Source organism: Lepidochelys kempii, unplaced genomic scaffold, assembly GCF_965140265.1.
Source record: "Lepidochelys kempii isolate rLepKem1 unplaced genomic scaffold, rLepKem1.hap2 scaffold_37, whole genome shotgun sequence".
Classification (NCBI taxonomy): Eukaryota; Metazoa; Chordata; order Testudines; family Cheloniidae; genus Lepidochelys; species Lepidochelys kempii.
The window spans coordinates 850,556-868,943 of record NW_027333638.1 but is presented as its reverse complement, the minus strand read 5'-3'; the positions used below and the strand labels follow the sequence as shown (position 1 = coordinate 868,943).

At 51.0% G+C, this 18,388-nt stretch overlaps 1 protein-coding gene across 1 annotated transcript in view; it reads left to right on the top strand.

Moving 5' to 3' along the window:
- Positions 1–18,388, top strand: part of LOC140904590 (uncharacterized) — a 565,656-nt gene that overhangs the window by 18,994 nt on the left and 528,274 nt on the right. Inside the window, 2 exon segments of the mRNA XM_073327022.1 lie at positions 2,271–2,279; positions 4,935–4,949. Coding sequence (XP_073183123.1) covers positions 2,271–2,279; positions 4,935–4,949 — 24 coding nt within the window.

The window sequence follows — 18,388 nt, the reverse complement described above, 5'->3', positions numbered from 1 at the left end:
GGTTACCTTTAGCTTCTTAACCCTTTACAGGTGAGAGGATTTTTCCTCTGGCCAGGAGGGATTTTAAAGGGGTTTACCCTTCCCTTTATATTTATGACAGCATTCTTCAAACTACAATCCCCACCTGCTGAAAGGAAGAATACTCAGAAGTCACCTACTCCAGGACAGGCCCAACAAAGAAAGGAACCGAACGCCACCAGCCATCAGCTTCAGCCCCCAACTAAAAGATCTCCAGGGCAGAATCGAGGATCTACAATCTATTCTTAAGGACGATCCCTCAATCTCACAGGCCAGTCCCCACTTACAGACAGCCCCCCAACCTGAAGCAAATACTCACCAGCAACCAGACAACAAAAACACTAACCCAGGAACCTATCCTTGCAACAAACCCACTGCACATATCTAGTCTAGGGACACCATCCTCGGACCTAATCACATCAGCCACACCATCAAATGTGCCCAAATACATTTGTTAGTCTCTAAGGTGCCAGAACTACTCCTTCTTTTGTTTTTTTGTTTGTTTGGTTGGGTTTTTTTTGCTGATACAGACTAACATGGCTCCCACTCTGAGCTAAATGATTGCATCTCTCCCCAAAATCGATCTGTAAGCACAAAGAAAACCCTGGAGACCAGGCCTTTAAACGTTAGGAAACATCAGAGTTAAGGTGACGTGTACATACTTCGCGCAGTGCTGTTGTTCATGTGTGTTATGATACAGACTCACAAGTGTGGCCTTGAGGTCAATTCCCTGCCCCCCACAGCATCAATTTCCTCCAGACTCCCAAGGGAAGTGGTGCTTCCTCCATCCCTTGATGAGATGCCTTTCTCGAGTCTGCTTTGGTCCAAAACTCACGACTGCACCATGCAGGAGGCCTGTAATGTGTAGGGGGGCCAGATGAGATGATCTAACAGTCTCTTCTGGCCTTCAAGTCTCCAAACCTCTGCAAAACCGAGTGCGGCACATTGAGCATCCTCTGATGGTTCCACGTGTGGCCTGCATGAACCCTTGCACGACCACTGAGTGTGTGGGGGTGACCCAGGGGGAGCAGCTCAAACACGCACAGGAGCCGGCTCGGGGCAGGACATGAGCCCTGCAGGGCAGGGGTGGGGGTGGCAGTGACATCACAAGGGCCTTTTGCAGCACTCAGCTGATTGGTGAAAGGCGGTTGGGAGGCGGTGACCTCACAGAGAGTCCACGACAACGGCCAGGGAGGACAGGTTGCAGGGCAGGGGGATCTCAGAGACCCCCGGGGCTTTGCTGCAGGGAGTCTCCTTCTTGAGGTGTCTCCTTGAGGACTGAGAGAGAATTCAGGGTCTCGTATGTGAGCGCGAGGTGGAGCCTCTCTGGAGTTTTCTCCTTTCCCACTGCTCATTGAGCGAGAAGACAGACATCCCTGTGGAGAAGGGAAGAGCCCCAGAGAAGTTTGGTACCGAGGCAGCCTGATCCGCCCGGTGCTGGCCAAATTCTCGGTACGGAAAACAGGAGGTTAAGGTGGGACAATTTTCCCCCAGCTAGGCCTTTGTCCCTTCGACTCCTTGGGGTTTGTCTTTTTTGGTTTCCCTTTTCCTGCTTCCCTCCCTCCACTGGTGAGGAGGGGGCTGCTCTGTAGCCCTCATGGTGGGAGGCCTCCCAAAGAGATGGGACAGGAAGCGTGTTCTGAGAGTGATCCTCACCGGTGACCTGAGCCATCCCTGGGCCATCTGGGGAACCCTCAGCCCACTGCCAGGGTCTCCACGCTGATTGGCTGAGCAGGGGGTGTCGTGGCAGGGAGGAGACTCAGTACTTTGTTGTTCTCTTTTAAGGCCCAGGAAATAAGCCAGAACCAATCATCTGCTTGGTGAATTGTTCTCCCTCTCGCTGCTGATTGTCTCTGAGCCGTTCCTGGTTCTCGCTGGTGTTCTCGTGCTTCTGAAACACTTGCTGAAGAATCAGTGTGAATGGTTGTTGGTCTGTAGCTCATTGCAGGTCCCTTTATTCTGATCATTCAGTGTGTGAAACTCCAGACTGATGGTTCGTTTGAAAGTCAGGACACCCGGGTCCTGTTTCCAACTCTATCCCGACAGGTTGTGTGATGGAGGACGAGGCCCTTCGCCTTTCTCAGCCTTCGTTTCTCCCTCTGTCATCTGGGGAGAACAATCCTCTCACACCTGCCTCCTGGTGGGGGGCGGCTGGGGAGCTGTGGGGACCTGTTTGAGAGCGTCACTCGGAGCAGTGTATTGTAGGAGGTGTCCTATCGGGTTGAGTCATTCCAGAGGATGATGTCGTGCAGCAGAAGCCCGTTTTCCCAACCTGGCGTGACACAGCTTTGCATGGGAACCGAACCAAGGGCGCACACAGGTCCAGAAGCCGGCGATTTCTCCTTTGGCCGCTAGATGGCGCTGCAGACTCCCACTTCCCCCTTCTCCTGGTCAGCGCAATGGGGGTTAGTCTCCCCAAAAAGAACGCCCTTCTCGCTTTGAACGTTCCTTGATGTGCACCCTGTGGACTGTCGGGATACGTGTCCAGAAGTTGCAGGGCTTGTTTCATGGTCTCCACAACGACAATCTTTCTTCCTTTTTAGACGTGACGACCTTTTCGGTCAAGATCCTTGATTATTCAGGGACTTATCCCGGAAGACCCAAAGTATTTGGGACATAAGACTTGTCTGGAAGGGTGCACAGGACTAAATTGTTTTTAGCCATAGCAGGTGACTTGTCCCAAGAATGACGTCCATCCCCCTTCCAAACAAGCCCCAAATGAGCTGTTACCAGAATTGCCCTTTACCTTGGGGTACGCCCATTTGTTAGGATTACTCTTCTGGTGGGGGGAGATTTTGCAATTCTGTCAATGTGCTGCTTTTGTCACTTGTGTTTTCCTATGGATCGCTACTCCTTCCTTCTGCAAGTTCCCTCCCAATGGAGCTACCCTGCAGGACCTCGGTTCCCCAGGGCTGGGGTCTTCCAGCCCCCAAATGTGATGAACATGAACAGACACACAGGCACACACACATGACACACATGACATCCAAAAAAACTTCAAATCCAGACTCCAGCGAGAAACTGCTGAATTGGAATTCATTTGCAAATTGGATACTATTAATTTAGGCTTAAATAGAGACTGGGAGTGGCTAAGTCATTATGCAAGGTAGCCTGTGTCCTCTTGTTTTTTCCTACCCCCCCCCCCCCAGATGTTCTGGTTTAACTTGGATTTAAACCTGGAGAATGGTCAGTTTAGATGAGCTATTACCAGCAGGAGAGTGAGTTTGTGTGTGTATGGGGGTGGGGGGGATGTGAGAAAACCTTGATCTATGCAGGAAATAGCCCGACTTGATTATGTAAAGAGTTGTCACTTTGGATGGGCTAGCACCAGCAGGAGAGTGAATTTGTGGGGGGGGGGGGGGGTGGAGGGTGAGAAAACCTGGATTTGTGCTGGAAATGGCCCACCTGTTGATCACTTTAGATAAGCTATTACCAGCAGGACAGTGGGGTGGGAGGAGGTATTGTTTCATGATTTCTGTGTGTATATAAAGTCTGCTGCAGTTTCCACGGTAAACATCTGATGAAGTGAGCTGTAGCTCACGAAAGCTCATGCTCAAATAAATTGGTTAGTCTCTAAGGTGCCACAAGTACTCCTTTTCTTTTTAATTTTCCTGATATCTGCTGGGAGAGCAATACAGCGGTGCATAGACAATCCAGGAAGTTTTTGGAAAGCGTAGGGGACAATTTCCTGGCGCAAGTGCTAGAGGAGCCAACTGGGGGGGCGCTTTTCTTGACCTGCTGCTCACAAACTGGGTAGAATTAGTGGGGGAAGCAAAAGTGGATGGGAATCTGGGAAGCAGTGACCATGAGTTGGTTGAGTTCAGGATCCTGACGCAGGGAACAAAGGTAAGCAGCAGGATACGGACCCTGGACTTCAGGAAAGCAGACTTCGACTCCCTCAGGGAACGGATGGCCAGGATCCCCTGGGGGACTAACTTGAAGGGGAAAGGAGTCCAGGAGAGCTGGCTGTATTTCAAGGAATCCCTGTTGAGGTTACAGGGACAAACAATCCCGATGAGTCGAAAGAATAGTAAATATGGCAGGCGACCAACTTGGCTTAATGGTGAAATCCTAGCGGATCTTAAACATAAAAAAGAAGCTTACAAGAAGTGGAAGGTTGGACATATGACCAGGGAAGAGTATAAAAATATTGCTCGGGCATGTAGGAATGTTATCAGGAGGGCCAAATCGCACCTGGAGCTGCAGCTAGCCAGAGATGTCAAGAGTAACAAGAAGGGTTTCTTCAGGTATGTTGGCAACAAGAAGAAAGCCAAGGAATGTGTGGGCCCCTTACTGAATGAGGGAGGCAACCTAGTGACAGAGGATGTGGAAAAAGCTAATGTACTCAATGCTTTTTTTGCCTCTGTTTTCACTAACAAGGTCAGCTCCCAGACTGCTGCGCTGGGCATCACAAAATGCGGAAGAGATGGCCAGCCCTCTGTGGAGATAGAGGTGGTTAGGGACTATTTAGAAAAGTTGGACGTGCACAAGTCCATGGGGCCGGACGAGTTGCATCCGAGAGTGCTGAAGGAATTGGCGGCTGTGATTGCAGAGCCATTGGCCATTATCTTTGAAAACTCGTGGCGAACCGGGGAAGTCCCGGATGACTGGAAAAAGGCTAATGTAGTGCCAATCTTTAAAAAAGGGAAGAAGGAGGATCCTGGGAACTACAGGCCAGTCAGCCTCACTTCAGTCCCTGGAAAAATCATGGAGCAGGTCCTCAAAGAATCAATCCTGAAGCACTTGCATGAGAGGAAAGTGATCAGGAACAGCCAGCATGGATTCACCAAGGGAAGGTCATGCCTGACTAATCTAATCGCCTTTTATGATGAGATTACTGGTTCTGTGGATGAAGGGAAAGCAGTGGATGTATTGTTTCTTGACTTTAGCAAAGCTTTTGACACGGTCTCCCACAGTATTCTTGTCAGCAAGTTAAGGAAGTATGGGCTGGATGAATGCACTATAAGGTGGATAGAAAGCTGGCTAGATTGTCGGGCTCAACGGGTAGTGATCAATGGCTCCATGTCTAGATGGCAGCCGGTATCAAGTGGAGTGCCCCAAGGGTCGGTCCTGGGGCCGGTTTTGTTCAATATCTTCATAAATGATCTGGAGGATGGTGTGGATTGCACTCTCAGCAAATTTGCGGATGATACTAAACTGGGAGGAGTGGTAGATACGCTGGAGGGGAGGGATAGGATACAGAAGGACCTAGACAAATTGGAGGTTTGGGCCAAAAGAAATCTGATGAGGTTCAATAAGGATAAGTGCAGGGTCCTGCACTTAGGACGGAAGAACCCAATGCACAGCTACAGACTAGGGACCGAATGGCTAGGCAGCAGTTCTGCGGAAAAGGACTAGGGGTGACAGTGGACGAGAAGCTGGATATGAGTCAGCAGTGTGCCCTTGTTGCCAAGAAGGCCAATGGCATTTTGGGATGTATAAGTAGGGGCATAGCGAGCAGATCGAGGGACGTGATCGTTCCCCTCTATTCGACATTGGTGAGGCCTCATCTGGAGTACTGTGTCCAGTTTTGGGCCCCACACTTCAAGAAGGATGTGGATAAATTGGAGAGAGTCCAGCGAAGGGCAACAAAAATGATTAGGGGACTGGAACACATGAGTTATGAGGAGAGGCTGAGGGAGCTGGGATTGTTTAGCCTGCAGAAGAGAAGAATGAGGGGGGATTTGATAGCTGCTTTCAACTACCTGAAAGGGGGTTCCAAAGAGGATGGCTCTAGACTGTTCTCAATGGTAGCAGATGACAGAACGAGGAGTAATGGTCTCAAGTTGCAGTGGGGGAGGTTTAGATTGGATATTAGGAAAAACTTTTTCACTAAGAGGGTGGTGAAACACTGGAATGCGTTCCCTAGGGAGGTGGTAGAATCTCCTTCCTTAGAGGTTTTTAAGGTCAGGCTTGACAAAGCCCTGGCTGGGATGATTTAACTGGGAATTGGTCCTGCTTCGAGCAGGGGGTTGGACTAGATGACCTTCTGGGGTCCCTTCCAACCCTGATATTCTATGATTCTATGACTCAGTGGGCTGGGCTGAGCAACACCTTAATCTGCCACCCTCCTCTGCCCCCAGGTTCAGCACCTCCCTATCCCCACCTTCACCCCACAACCATTCTGCTAGTAACCCACTTGCTGAGCAAACCCCCGAGGACTTTTGGGGCTGCAGGGATCTTTAGCTTGGGTACAAGGAGCGTTGCTGCAGAGTGAATGGAGAAGCCAAAAACACCCATGGAGGTGGGGTGGGGGGCTAGCAAACTATAACTGATCACAGGAGGCAGGGTCAGGAGGCTATTCCTAGAGAGAGACAGAGGCACAGAAAGAGACAGATGGATCTCAGCACTCCTTGAAGCTGGAATTGATCAGGGTTCCCAGGTGGCCTTGGTAGCGGAGGGACCGGAGCGCTGGAGCCAGGCAGAGTCCCCAGCACAATCAGTCAGGAAAAGCGAATGAGGAGGACTTGTGGCACCTTAGAGACTAACCAATTTATCTCAGCATAAACTTTCATGGGCAAAAGCCCACTTCATCAGATGCATGCAGGGGAAAATACAGCAGGAAGATATAGATGTAGCGATACAGAGAAGACGAGAAAATGGGGGTTGCCATAGCAACTCTTAACGAGACCAATCGATGAAGGTGGGCTGTTAGCAGCAGGAGAAACAAAATTTTGTTGTGATAATCAGGCTAATCTGGGGGGACTAAAACTGCAGGGCAGAGAGACCAGTCAGTGTTGGGGGTCCCGATCCAGTCCCCCAGCTTCTAGCCGCCCACCCCCTAACATCCCGTTTGCTTTCCTAACATCCCGTTTGCTTTTTTGACGGCCGCTGCGCACTGCGTGGACGTCTTCAGAGAACTATCCACGATGTCTCCAAGATCTTTCTCCTGATTAGTTGTAGCTAAATTAGCCCCCCATCATATTGTATGTATAGTTGGGGTTATTTTTTCCAATGTGCATTACTTTACATTTAGCCACATTCAATTTCATTTGCCATTTTGTTGCCCAATCACTTAGTTTTGTGAGATCTTTTTGAAGTTCGTCACAGTCTGCTTTGGTCTTAACTATCTTGAGCAGTTTAGCATCACCTGCAAACTTTGCCACCTCACTGTTTACCCCTTTCTCCAGATTGTTTATGTATAAGTTGAATAGGATTGGTCCTAGGACTGACCCGTGGGGAACACCACTGGTTACCCCTCTCCATTCTGGAAATTTACCATTTATTCCTACCCTTTGTTCCCTGTCTTTTAACCAGTTCTCAATCCATGAAAGGGTCTTCCCTCTTATCCCATGACAACTTAATTTACGTAAGAGCCTTTGGTGCGGCTTCAGAGTGATAGCCGTGTTAGTCTGTTTCAGCAGAAAGAACGAGGAGGACTTGTGGCACCTTAGAGACGAACCAATTTATTTCAGCATAAGCTGTCATGGGCTAAAGGCCACTTCATCAGACGCATGCAGTGGAAAATACAGCAGGAAGATATATAGATATATATACACAGAGAACATGAGAAAATGGGGGTTGCCATTCTAACTCTTAACGAGACCAATCGATTAAGGTATCGCAACAAAAGTGTTTTTTTCTCCTGCTGCTAACAGCCCACCTTCATCGATTGGTCTCGTTAAGAGTTGGGAGGGCAACCCCCATTTTCTTGTCTTCGCTGTGTCGATATATTTATATCTATATCTTCCTGCTGTATTTTCCCCTGCATGCATCTGATGAAGTGGGCTTTAGCCCATGAACGCTTATGCTCAGATAAATTGGTTTGTCTCTAAGGTGCCACAAGTCCTCCTCATTAGCCTTTCCTGACTGATTGTGCTGGGGGCTCTGCCTGGCTCCAGCGCTCCGGTCCCTCCGCGACCAAGGCCACCTGGGAACCCTGATCGATTCCAGCTTCAGGAGTGCTGAGATCCATCTGTCTCTTTCTGTGCCTCTGTCTCTCTCTAGGTATGGCCTCCTGACCCTGCCTCCTGTGATCATTTATAGTTTGCTAGCCCCCCACCCCACCTTGTTAGGATATAGATATTCAGGCCTGTCTGTAAGGGCCTATACTCTAAGAATGTAGGTGTATTCTTATCACTTGGCTAGTTATAGAGGTACAAAAGAGAATCAAAATCACTGTCTGTCAGTGCAAGGGCCTTTTCTTACTGTGACAGTCTGAGGCCCTGTGCTTAGGCTAAGGCCTTTGGCTAAGCAGCAGAGGCAGCCATAAGCTAGGAAGCGACCGGTCACATCCTCACATTCCAAACTAGTCACATTGAAAGAAGGTGCTATTGGGCTGTTAGGAATACAATCCTGTCCTGATAATGCCTATCACCTCCAGAGAAAGGGAAGTGCCTAGAAAATGTAAAAGGAAACAGCATCCTGTCTGGCAAGAACTCACTTATCAATACTGGGATGTGAAATCCTCACTTCTGTATTGTTTTGTCATTATAGTTCCCACTTTGCTATTGTTTGTCTGTATAATCTCTGTCTGGTTCTGTGATTGTTCCTGTCTGCTGTATAATTAATTTTGCTGGGTGTAAACTAATTAAGGTGGTGGGATATAATTGGTTACATAATCATGTACCAATATGTTAGGATTGGTTAGTTAAATGTCAGGAAAATGATTGGTTAAGGTATAGCTAAGCAGAACTCAAGTTTTACTATATAATATGTAGTCAATGAGGAAGTGAGGGGGCATGGGTGGGTGGGGGTGGGGGAGATGGGCACAGGGAATGGGGGTAAGGAAATTGGAACCATGTTTTGCAAAAGGGGGAAATGGGAACAGGGAATGGGAGTAAGCAAATTGGAATCATGTTTTGCTAAGGGCAGGAATGGGAACAGGGACACAGGTGTAAGGCTCTGAGGTGTCAGAGCTGGGAAGGAGGATACTAAGGAAGGAAACTGGAATCATGCTTGCTGGAAGTTCACCCCAATAAACATTGAATTGTTTGCACCTTTGGACTTGGGTATTGTTGCTCTCTGTTCATGCGAGAAGGACCAGGGAAGTAAGTGGGTGAAGGAATAACCCCCCTAACATACCTCCATGGGTGTTTTTGGCTTCTCCATTCACTCTGCAGCAACGCTCCTTGTACCCAAGCTAAAGATCCCTGCAGCTCCAAAAAACCTTGGGGGTTTGCTCATCAAATGGTTACGAGCAGAATGGCTGTGGGGTGAAGGCGGGGATAAGGAGGGGCTGAACCTGGGGGCAGAGGACGGTGGCAGATGAAGGTGTTGCTCAGCCCAGCCTGCCGAGTCCAAGGACATAGGAGGGGACCAGCATTAAATTGCTGTTCGATCCAGCCCACTGAGTCCCGGGACACATCAGGGGTCAGCTTGCGACTGCTGATGACCCCGTCCTCTCTGACATGCTAACTTCATGTGTGTGTGCCTGTGTGTCTGTTCATGTTCATCACATCTGGGGGCTGGAAGGCGTTCTTTTTGGGGAGTGTCACCCCCGCACACACCCCCACACACTCAGTGGTAGTGCAAGGGTTCAAGCAGGCGTTCTTTTTCGGGACACTAACCCCCATTGCGCTGACCAGGAGAAGGGGGAAGTGGGAGGCTGCAGCGCCATCTAGTGGCCAAAGGAGAAATCGCCGGCTTCTGGACCTGTGTGCGCCCTTGGTTCGGTTCACATGCAAAGCTGCGTCACGCCAGGTTGGGAAAACGGGGTTCTGCTGCACGACATCATCCTCTGGAATGACTCAACCCGATAGGACACCTCCTCCGATACACTGCTCCGAGTGACACTCTCAAACAGGTCCCCACAGCTCCCCAGCCTCCCCCGACCAGGAGGCAGGTGTGAGAGGATTGTTCTCCCCAACTGACAGAGGGAAAAACGAACACTGAGAAAGGCGAAGGGCCTTGTCTTCCATCACACAACCTGTCGGGATAGAGTTGGGAACAGGACCCGGGTGTCCTGGCTTTCAAACGTACCATGAGTCTGGAGTTTCACACACTGAATGATCAGAATACAGTGACCTGCAATGAGCTACAGACCAACAACCATTCACACTGATTCTTCAGCAATGTTTTAGAAGCAGGAGAACACCAGCGAGAACCAGGAACGGCTCAGAGACAATCAGCAGCGAGAAGGAGAACAATTCACCAAGCAGATGATTGGTTCTGGCTTATTTGCTGGGCCTTAAACGAGAACAACAAAGCCCTGAGTCTCCTCCCTGCCACGAGACCCCCTGCTCAGCCAATCAGCGTGGAGACTCTGGCGGTGGGTTGAGGGTTCCCCAGATGGCCCAGGGATGGCTCAGGTCACCGGTGAGGATCACTCTCAGAGCACGCTTCCTGTCCCATCTCTTTGGGAGGCCTCCCACCATGAGGGCTACAGAGCAGCCCCCTCCTCGCCAGTGGAGGGAGGGAAGCAGGAAAAGGGAAACCAAAAAAGTCAAACCCCAAGGACTCGAAGGGACAAAGGCCAAGCTGGGGGAAAATTGTCCCACCTTAACCTCCTGTTTTCCGTGCCGAGAATTTGGCCAGCACCGGGAGGATCAGGCTGCCTCGGTACCAAACCTCTCTGGGGCTCTTCCCTTCTCCACAGGGACGTCTGTCTTCTCGCTCAATGAGCAGTGGGAAAGGAGAAAACTCCAGAGAGGCTCTACCTCGCGCTCACATACGAGACCCTGAATTCTCTCTCAGTCCTCAAGGAGACACCTCAAGAAGGAGACTCCCTGCAGCAAAGCCCCGGGGGTCTCTGAGATCCCCCTGCCCTGCAGCCTGTCCTCCCTGGCCGTTGTTGTGGACTCTCTGTGAGGTCACCGCCTCCCAACCGCCTTTCACCAATCAGCTGAGTGCTGCAAAAGGCCCTTGTGATGTCACTGCCACCCCCACCCCTGCCCTGCAGGGCTCATGTCCTGCCCCGAGCCGGCTCCTGTGCGTGTTTGAGCTGCTCCCCCTGGGTCACCCCCACACACTCAGTGGTCATGCAAGGGTTCACACAGGCCACACCTGGAACCATCAGAGGATGCTCAATGTGCCGCACTCGCTTTTGCGGAGATTTGGAGACTTGAAGGCCAGAAGAGACTCTTAGATCATCTCATCTGGCCCCCTACACATCACAGGCCTCCTGCATGGCGCAGTCGCGAGTTGTCATAAATATAAAGGGAAGGGTAAACCCCTTTAAAATCCCTCCTGGCCAGAGAAAAAATCCTCTCACCTGTAAAGGGTTAAGAAGCTAAAGGTAACCTCACTGGCACCTGACCAAAATGACCAATGAGGAGACAAGATACTTTCAAAAGCTGGGAGGAGGGAGAAAAACAAAGGGTCTGTGTCTGTCTGTGTGATGCTTTTGCCGGAGACAGAACAGGAATGGAGTCTTAGAACTTAATAAGTAATCTAGCTAGGTAGGTGTTAGATTATGATTTCTTTAAATGGCTGAGAAAATAGCTGTGCTGAATAGAATGACTATTCCTGTCTGTGTGTCTTTTTTGTGACTTAAGGTTTTGCGTAGAGGGATTCTCTATGTTTGAATCTAATTACCCTGTAAGATATCTACCATCCTGATTTTACAGAGGTGATTCCTTTTTACTTCTATTAAAAGTCTTCTTGTAAGAAAACGGAATGCTTTTTCATTGTTCTCAGATCCAAGGGTTTGGGTCTGTGGTCACCTATGCAAATTGGTGAGGATTTTTACCAAACCTTCCCCAGGAAGTGGGGTGCAAGCGTTGGCAGGATTTGGTGGGGAAAGACGTGTCCAAACTACGTTTTCTCAGGAACCCAGATAAAGTTGGTGGTGGCAGTGGAAGTTCAGGGGCAAAAGGGTAAAATAGTTTGTACCTTGGGGAAGTTTTAACCTAAGCTGGTAAAAATAAGCTTAGGAGGTTTTCATGCAGGAGGGGGTTGAGGGATGCGGGGCGGCTTAATTCGGGATGGGGGGCTCCCCAGCTCCCACCGGCATAGCCCTGCAGCTCCTAGGTGGCAGAGGGGTTGGGGGGGGTGTCTCCACACCACTTTGCCCGTGCCTGCAGGCCCTGCCCCCCGCAGCTCCCATTGGCTGAGGTTCCTGGCCAATGGGAACTGTGCCCACCCCCCAGGACCAGCAGGGGTCCCACTCCCAGGCTGTGCAGTGCAGCCCCCTCCCCCAGCACCAGTGGGGTCCCGGGCCTCCTCCCCCAGCACCTGGGATGCCCCCGATCTGCCCCTAGTAGTACACACTTAGTAGATTACAAGCTTTCTAATGATATGTTACATGGGGCATTTAGCATAAAGCATATTCCAGGCATGTTATGTTCCTGTTCATAAGCATATTTTCATAAAGGATATGAGTGCAACGTCACAACGGCCTCACAGAGAGTAAAGTTACCATGAGCTGTGGGTTTAGGGAACCCCGGGGAGCAGACCAGGCTCCCTGCAGTGCAGGAATCACTTCATGGGGCGAGGGGTGCTGCGTGGAGTTTACAACATGGCCACTGTCGTCACTGTTGCAGGGAATAGGGTTTTGCGGGACAGCTGCTGGAGGATGGTTAGGGTAGATGTAGGCCAATGCCATCTGGAGAGGTGGTTTTACTGCATCACCATAAGGGAGCAATTACATTGGCCAAAGAGAAATTTGAGTGCAGAGCTGGGCACAGCGAGGTGAAAGCAAGGCAATGTATGCCAGCCTAACTGTGGTGTTGACAGGCCTAAGGGGCTTGGTTGCTTGAGGCACAGCTAGCCATGCTATGGTGTAGAGGCCACGACCAGCTGTTCTGCCCACACTACCCTTGGGGAGGAGAGGCCTGGCCCGTCCCTCCTCTCCTCTCTGCTCCCTCAGGACCGGCAGGAAACCCCAGCCAGACCCAATGGGAGATGAGGGCAATAGAGCAATGACTGCAGCACTAGGAGAGCCTGGCAAAGAGCAGCCACCAGGGGCTGTCGCCAAGGGACCCACCGAGGGATGTCCCTGTATGGTGACAAACCCCAGAACTGCAGGGCAAATCTTGCCTTGGCGAGAGGCCCTGTCTCTCCCCCTTTCCCCCCTCCCCACACATGTCCCAGCCCCAGGCTCTGCACGGGAAGGACCTGGTCCCAGAGGAGTCGGTTATGGGGCCTCCGCGGCCAGATGGTCTATGTCCTTATCCCATTGCTGGGCCAAGCCAGCATCTCTGCCCCCTGCCACCCTGCCCTCCCCACAACTGCTCCTGGCTGGGCTAGCTGCTGCTGGTTCCTCGGCCCCCCAGGGGCACCGTCAGCCTGGCCTTGGAGATACCCAAGCTCTGGAAACTCCAGTGACAGCTCCTGAGTCTAGCTGGGACCAGGAGCCAGCCAGGAGAGCTTGGGGCCAGCTGCCCCCAGTCTGCAGAGTGGGGCTGGCCATGTCCTGGGCTCCCCTGTTCTGAGGTGCTGGCCCCAAGGGCATCACAGTTACTTTGGTAAATGCACCCTGCTGCCCTGGTGAGAGAATTTTGGGAGAAGGAGGTGATTTTGTGGGGCCCCCTCTAGGGCTTTGGGTGCCTCCCCCAGCCATGTGCTGCAGGAGTAGCAGAGACCAGTGGCTGGTGCCAGGGCCTGTGCAGAGCAGCCGCTCTCTGATGGAGCGGGGAGGTGGCCTCTGCCTTCTCTGCGCCCATTTAACAGAACACTGAGGCACGGTGGGGGTCGGCCAAATCCTGTAGGGGATGAAGATGTGAGTGCTTTAAATGTCAGTGTTAGCCTCCAGGGCCTGGTCCCCACAACAGGCCCAATGGCCTCAACGATCAAACCTGGGGCCTCAAAAGAGGCAGCTCATTATGATTTTAAGGGGAGCTGAAAGGGTTGGGGTCTGCTCTGGGCCCTGCCTTAACGGGGAAGGGGGGCACTGAGTGCCCTGTATGGGCCACCCCACAGCCAGAGGCCGATTAAGGTTTCCTGGTGTTGCCGGCACCCAGTGCCGAGAGGCTGAACAACAGCTTGAGTTGGTTCGTTACCCGGTGTGCTGCACCCAATAATCACAACGGGGTGGAGAAGCAGAAAAGTTTATTTGAAGCTTCAAAAAGGTACAGGGAGAATAAAATCTCAAATCCTGCACAACAGAGCAGGAAGTTACACAGGTTTTTATACATCCTTTTTCCCAGCATACTTATCCAATAGCAAGCTGCTCCAAGTATCCATATAGCCAGCCAATCCAGTTCCCAGCTAGTTCCCTGATTCTCTGTATCATTTGTTAAACTATACATAAAGCTGCTTTATTCAGCATTGTTCTTCCATATCTCCCCTGTTTGGCCTTGCTTAGTTTCAGGCAGTCTGACTCTGCAACATACTGTTGCAGATTCTCAGCATAACTGCTGTGTGGGCCTCCAGGCGGGGGGGCCAAGGACACTTGGGCCTAGCACGCAGAGCTGCTGTGAGTGCCTCCAGGCAGGAGGGGGTGGGGCAAGGACACGGGCCTAGTGCGAGGGGGCTTCATCGACACTCGTGGTCTTCCATCCCCTCGAGTTACCTAGTGGCCATGCCCCAGTGTTCCCAACAACTCCCCCCTTTGAGAACACTCAACAGCCTTGGCTCTGAGTTTTCTCACTTGGGCTACTTATTTTTTTTACAATATGACTTTGCATAAGCACTTTGTGATAGCCCTGAAGAGAAGGACTTATTAACTTTTGCAAAAGGGCCCTGACACATGATACCGCACAGCATAATACCAGTAATACAAGCAGTACAGGAAAGAGAAGTTTCAATAGCAGGCTAAATAAACCACCAAGCCAAGACGACAAACCCCAGCCTGAAAACAAGGTTTGCAACCAGTCGTTCTCTGGGGCAGTATAGGCAACCTGTGCTCCAGCTCGGGCATGGGCTTCAGCCTGTACCACCTTTTCATAGATCTCATAACTGCTATCATTTACATATACACAACATCGGGGCCCGATAAGGGCACAAACCCCTCCTTGGGATGCCAAGAGATAGTCCAAAGCCAGCCTGTTTTGGAGGGAAAACGTCCTGAGCTGCTGTACCTCTTCATTTAATGTTTTTACTGCTGACCCTAAATCACTAACCGAGTCCTCTAACTCTAAGGCCACTTTCTCAAGTACCATCTGCAGCCTTACAGTATAGCGGCCTATGCATGCCAGGGCTGGCCCAGTAAACAGTGGCGCTATTCCCAGTACAGAGCACCCTACCAGCTTCTCGGTTGTGAGGGGATTCTTCATATTGCCCGCCAATGCCTTAGTCAGTCGCCGCAGGGTCTTTTCTCATGACTCAACAGAGGTGTCTCGGGCATTTCTAATCTTTCCTTTGGGCAGTGTGGCAGTTATGGAAAGATGAGGAACTCCATGAGCTATATAACAGCTACCTGTCCAGTTGGCTGGCAGCACCTTGTAAGCCTTTCGGCCACATACAAAATAGTGACCCTGTAGGGCCCAATAAGGACTGTTTCTTAAGGGGATTCCTGGGATATTTAAGGCTGCTTTTCCAAACAGTTCATATGCCCCTAGGGGGGGCATCCCATCCTCCTGATTGGGTACAAGTGGGGGCATTTCTAATTGTGCCGTTCAAATTACACTCGCCATAGGGACCACTACAAACCCACCATTGGCTTGCTACATTGGAGATATTAACTGGACGGCAAGTTACATTTCCAAACCCCTTTTTTGTGGTAAGATTATTTGTAAGTGTTTCCCTAAAAAGGGGAGGAACCAATACACCCACACCGTTGCCCTCCCCTGTTGGTCTTTATCCAATACCCATCAGCCCACTGTGTAATAACACAGGAGCTCTTTCCCACAGGATGCCCATAGGGATCAGATTGGTTTCGGGTAAAACACAACACTCCCTCAGTGAGTACTGCAACTGAATACTCCTGGTCCTGATAGGTGGCTTGCTGTAAAGAGGTCTTGTTCCAGAACGGCGAGTCCGTTCTTTCCTGCTCTTTGGGGGTGGCTAATTCTGCTAGGGTCAGGGGCAGCATGTCAAGGGGCATTCCCGTTTTGGGGGATAGTGGAGTTGGAGCACACACCCAGCAATCAGTCTGGTTTGTTAAAGTAGCAACATGGTGCGCAAGCGAAACAAAGGAGTTATGCTCCCGATATGCACAATTTGGAAATACCAATACAGAGAATAACAATGTTACCCAATTAATTATTACCAGAGTCTTCCCAACCCAGGGCCTCCAGTACCTGGGTGGGCCCATTTTAGCATTAAGGTGCCCGCTATTTGTGTCTTTTAAACAGTAGCTTTAGCCCGAGATCGTCACTAGATGAGGAGTCAGCAGGTTGGACGGTTCACTGTCCTGCTGACGAGGGGGCGGGTACTGCCTTCAGACGAGAGTGATGGATCCAGTTCTTGTGTCCCTCGATCTTTGCCGCTGTATGGGAGATCAGCAGGACGGTATAGGGTCCTTTCCACTTTTCCTGGAGAGGCTCGTCTTTCCAGGTGCGAAGAAGCACAGAGTCACTGGGCTGTAAGGAGTGAACGGGAGAGTCCAAGGGGAGAGGCTGGGAATCCTTGGTATACCTGTGAAGAGACAAGAGAACAGCAGACAGGGAACACATATACTGTGACAAAAAAACATTACCCAACTCCCATTCCCCTGACAGAACCGGGGTGCCATTCATGGGCCATGCCCTTCCAAACATAATTTCAAAGGGACTGAGCCCTAATCTACCCTTTGGGAGAACGCGGGTACGGAGTAGGACGAGGGGCAAAGCATCAGGCCATCGCAGTGAGGCTTCTTGGCACACTTTTGAGAGATGCCGTTTAAGGGTCTGATTGGTCCGCTCCACTACCCCACTGGCTTGCGGTCTCCAGGGCGTTTGGAGTTTCCAGGGGATCTGTAAGGCATGTGAGATGCTTTGGATGATTTTTGACGTGAAGTGTGTCCCGTTGTCAGATTCCATCCACTGGGGGAGTCCAAAGCGAGGAATGAGCTCCTTAACAAACTTGAGGGCCACTGTCCTGGCAGTGCAGTTACGGCATGGGAAGGCTTCTGGCCATCCACTGAACCGATCCACTATGACAAGGAGATATTCGAACCCTTGGGTCCGGGGAAACTCAGTAAAGTCTATTTGCCACACTTGTCCGGGGCCCGGAGTGGGTTCCAGGGCAACTGGTGGCACAGGATGTCCCGGTCGGGGGTTATTCTTTTGGCAGACTAAACAGTCCGCTTGTACCTGGGCAGCCAGGGGTCGGAGTCCGGAAGTGATAAAGTATTTTCCCATTAGCTGGATAAGTGCTTCCCTGCCAGCATGAGTGGTTTGATGTAGTTTCTGCAGCACCGGCCGGATCAGGCCCTTTGGTAAGAAGACCTTCCCTTCTGGGGAATGGAGCCATCCCTCCTTTTCCCGGAGACCGAGTTTGTCAGTTAGCTGTCTCTCCTCCCCAGAGTACTGAGGGGTTGGAAGCTCCCCTCCTGATGGGATAAGGGCATGCATATGGGCGTTCTCAGCCTGAGGGGATGGCAGGGTGGCAGCATGCTTAGCCTCTCTATCTGCCCAAGCGTTACCTCTGGCCACATCTTGATCCTCCCTTTGATGGGCTTTACAGTGTACGACCGCCACTTCCGAGGGGAGTTGTACAGCTTCTAGGAGCCGGAGGATTTGGGGCCCGTACTTGACTGGGGAGCCTTGGGCTGTCAGCATTCCCCTTTGCTTCCATAGGCCAGCATGAGCATGCAGCACCCCAAAAGCATACTTTGAATCAGTAAAAATGTTGACCCGCTTTCCTTTTGACAGTTCAAGTGCACGGGTCAGGGCTATTAGTTCGGCAAGCTGGGCAGAGGTCCCAGCAGGGAAACCTTCAGCTTCCACAGTGTCATGGAGGGTCACAACAGCATAACCCGCCCTCCTTTGCCCATCTATTACAGTACTGCTACCATCAGTGTACCGCTCATAATCTGCATTTGGGAGAGGTACATCCTTTAAATCCGGACGGCTGGAGTACTGGGCGTCTATGATCTCTAAACAGTCATGTTTCTGTTCCTCTGTTTCTGGCAAGAGGGTGGCTGGGTTAAGGGAGGGGCAAGGCTGTAGGGTGACTTCAGAGTTCTCTAACAGCTTAGCCTGGTACCGAGCAATCCGAGCCTGGGTGAGCCAAAGCCCTCCCTTTGCATCCAATAAGGCTCGGACCATATGGGGAGTATAGATTTGCATAACCCCTCCCAATGTTAGCTTCTCGGCTTCCTCAAGCAATAGGGCAGTAGCTGCGACCGCCCGTAAACATGCCGGCCAACCCTTTGCAACCTGATCCAATTGCTTAGAAAAATAAGCCACAGGACGCTTCCATGCTCCTAACAGCTGTGTAAGCACTCCTAGGGCCACCCGCCTTCGTTCATGTACATACAACTGAAACGGCTTAGAGAGATCTGGCAGGCCCAGAGCCGGGGCTTCCATCAATTTTCTTTTCAGGATTTTAAATGCCCTGTCAGCCTCTGGGGTCCAATAGAAGGGGTCATGATCTGCTCCTTTTACACAGTCGTACAGGGGTTTAG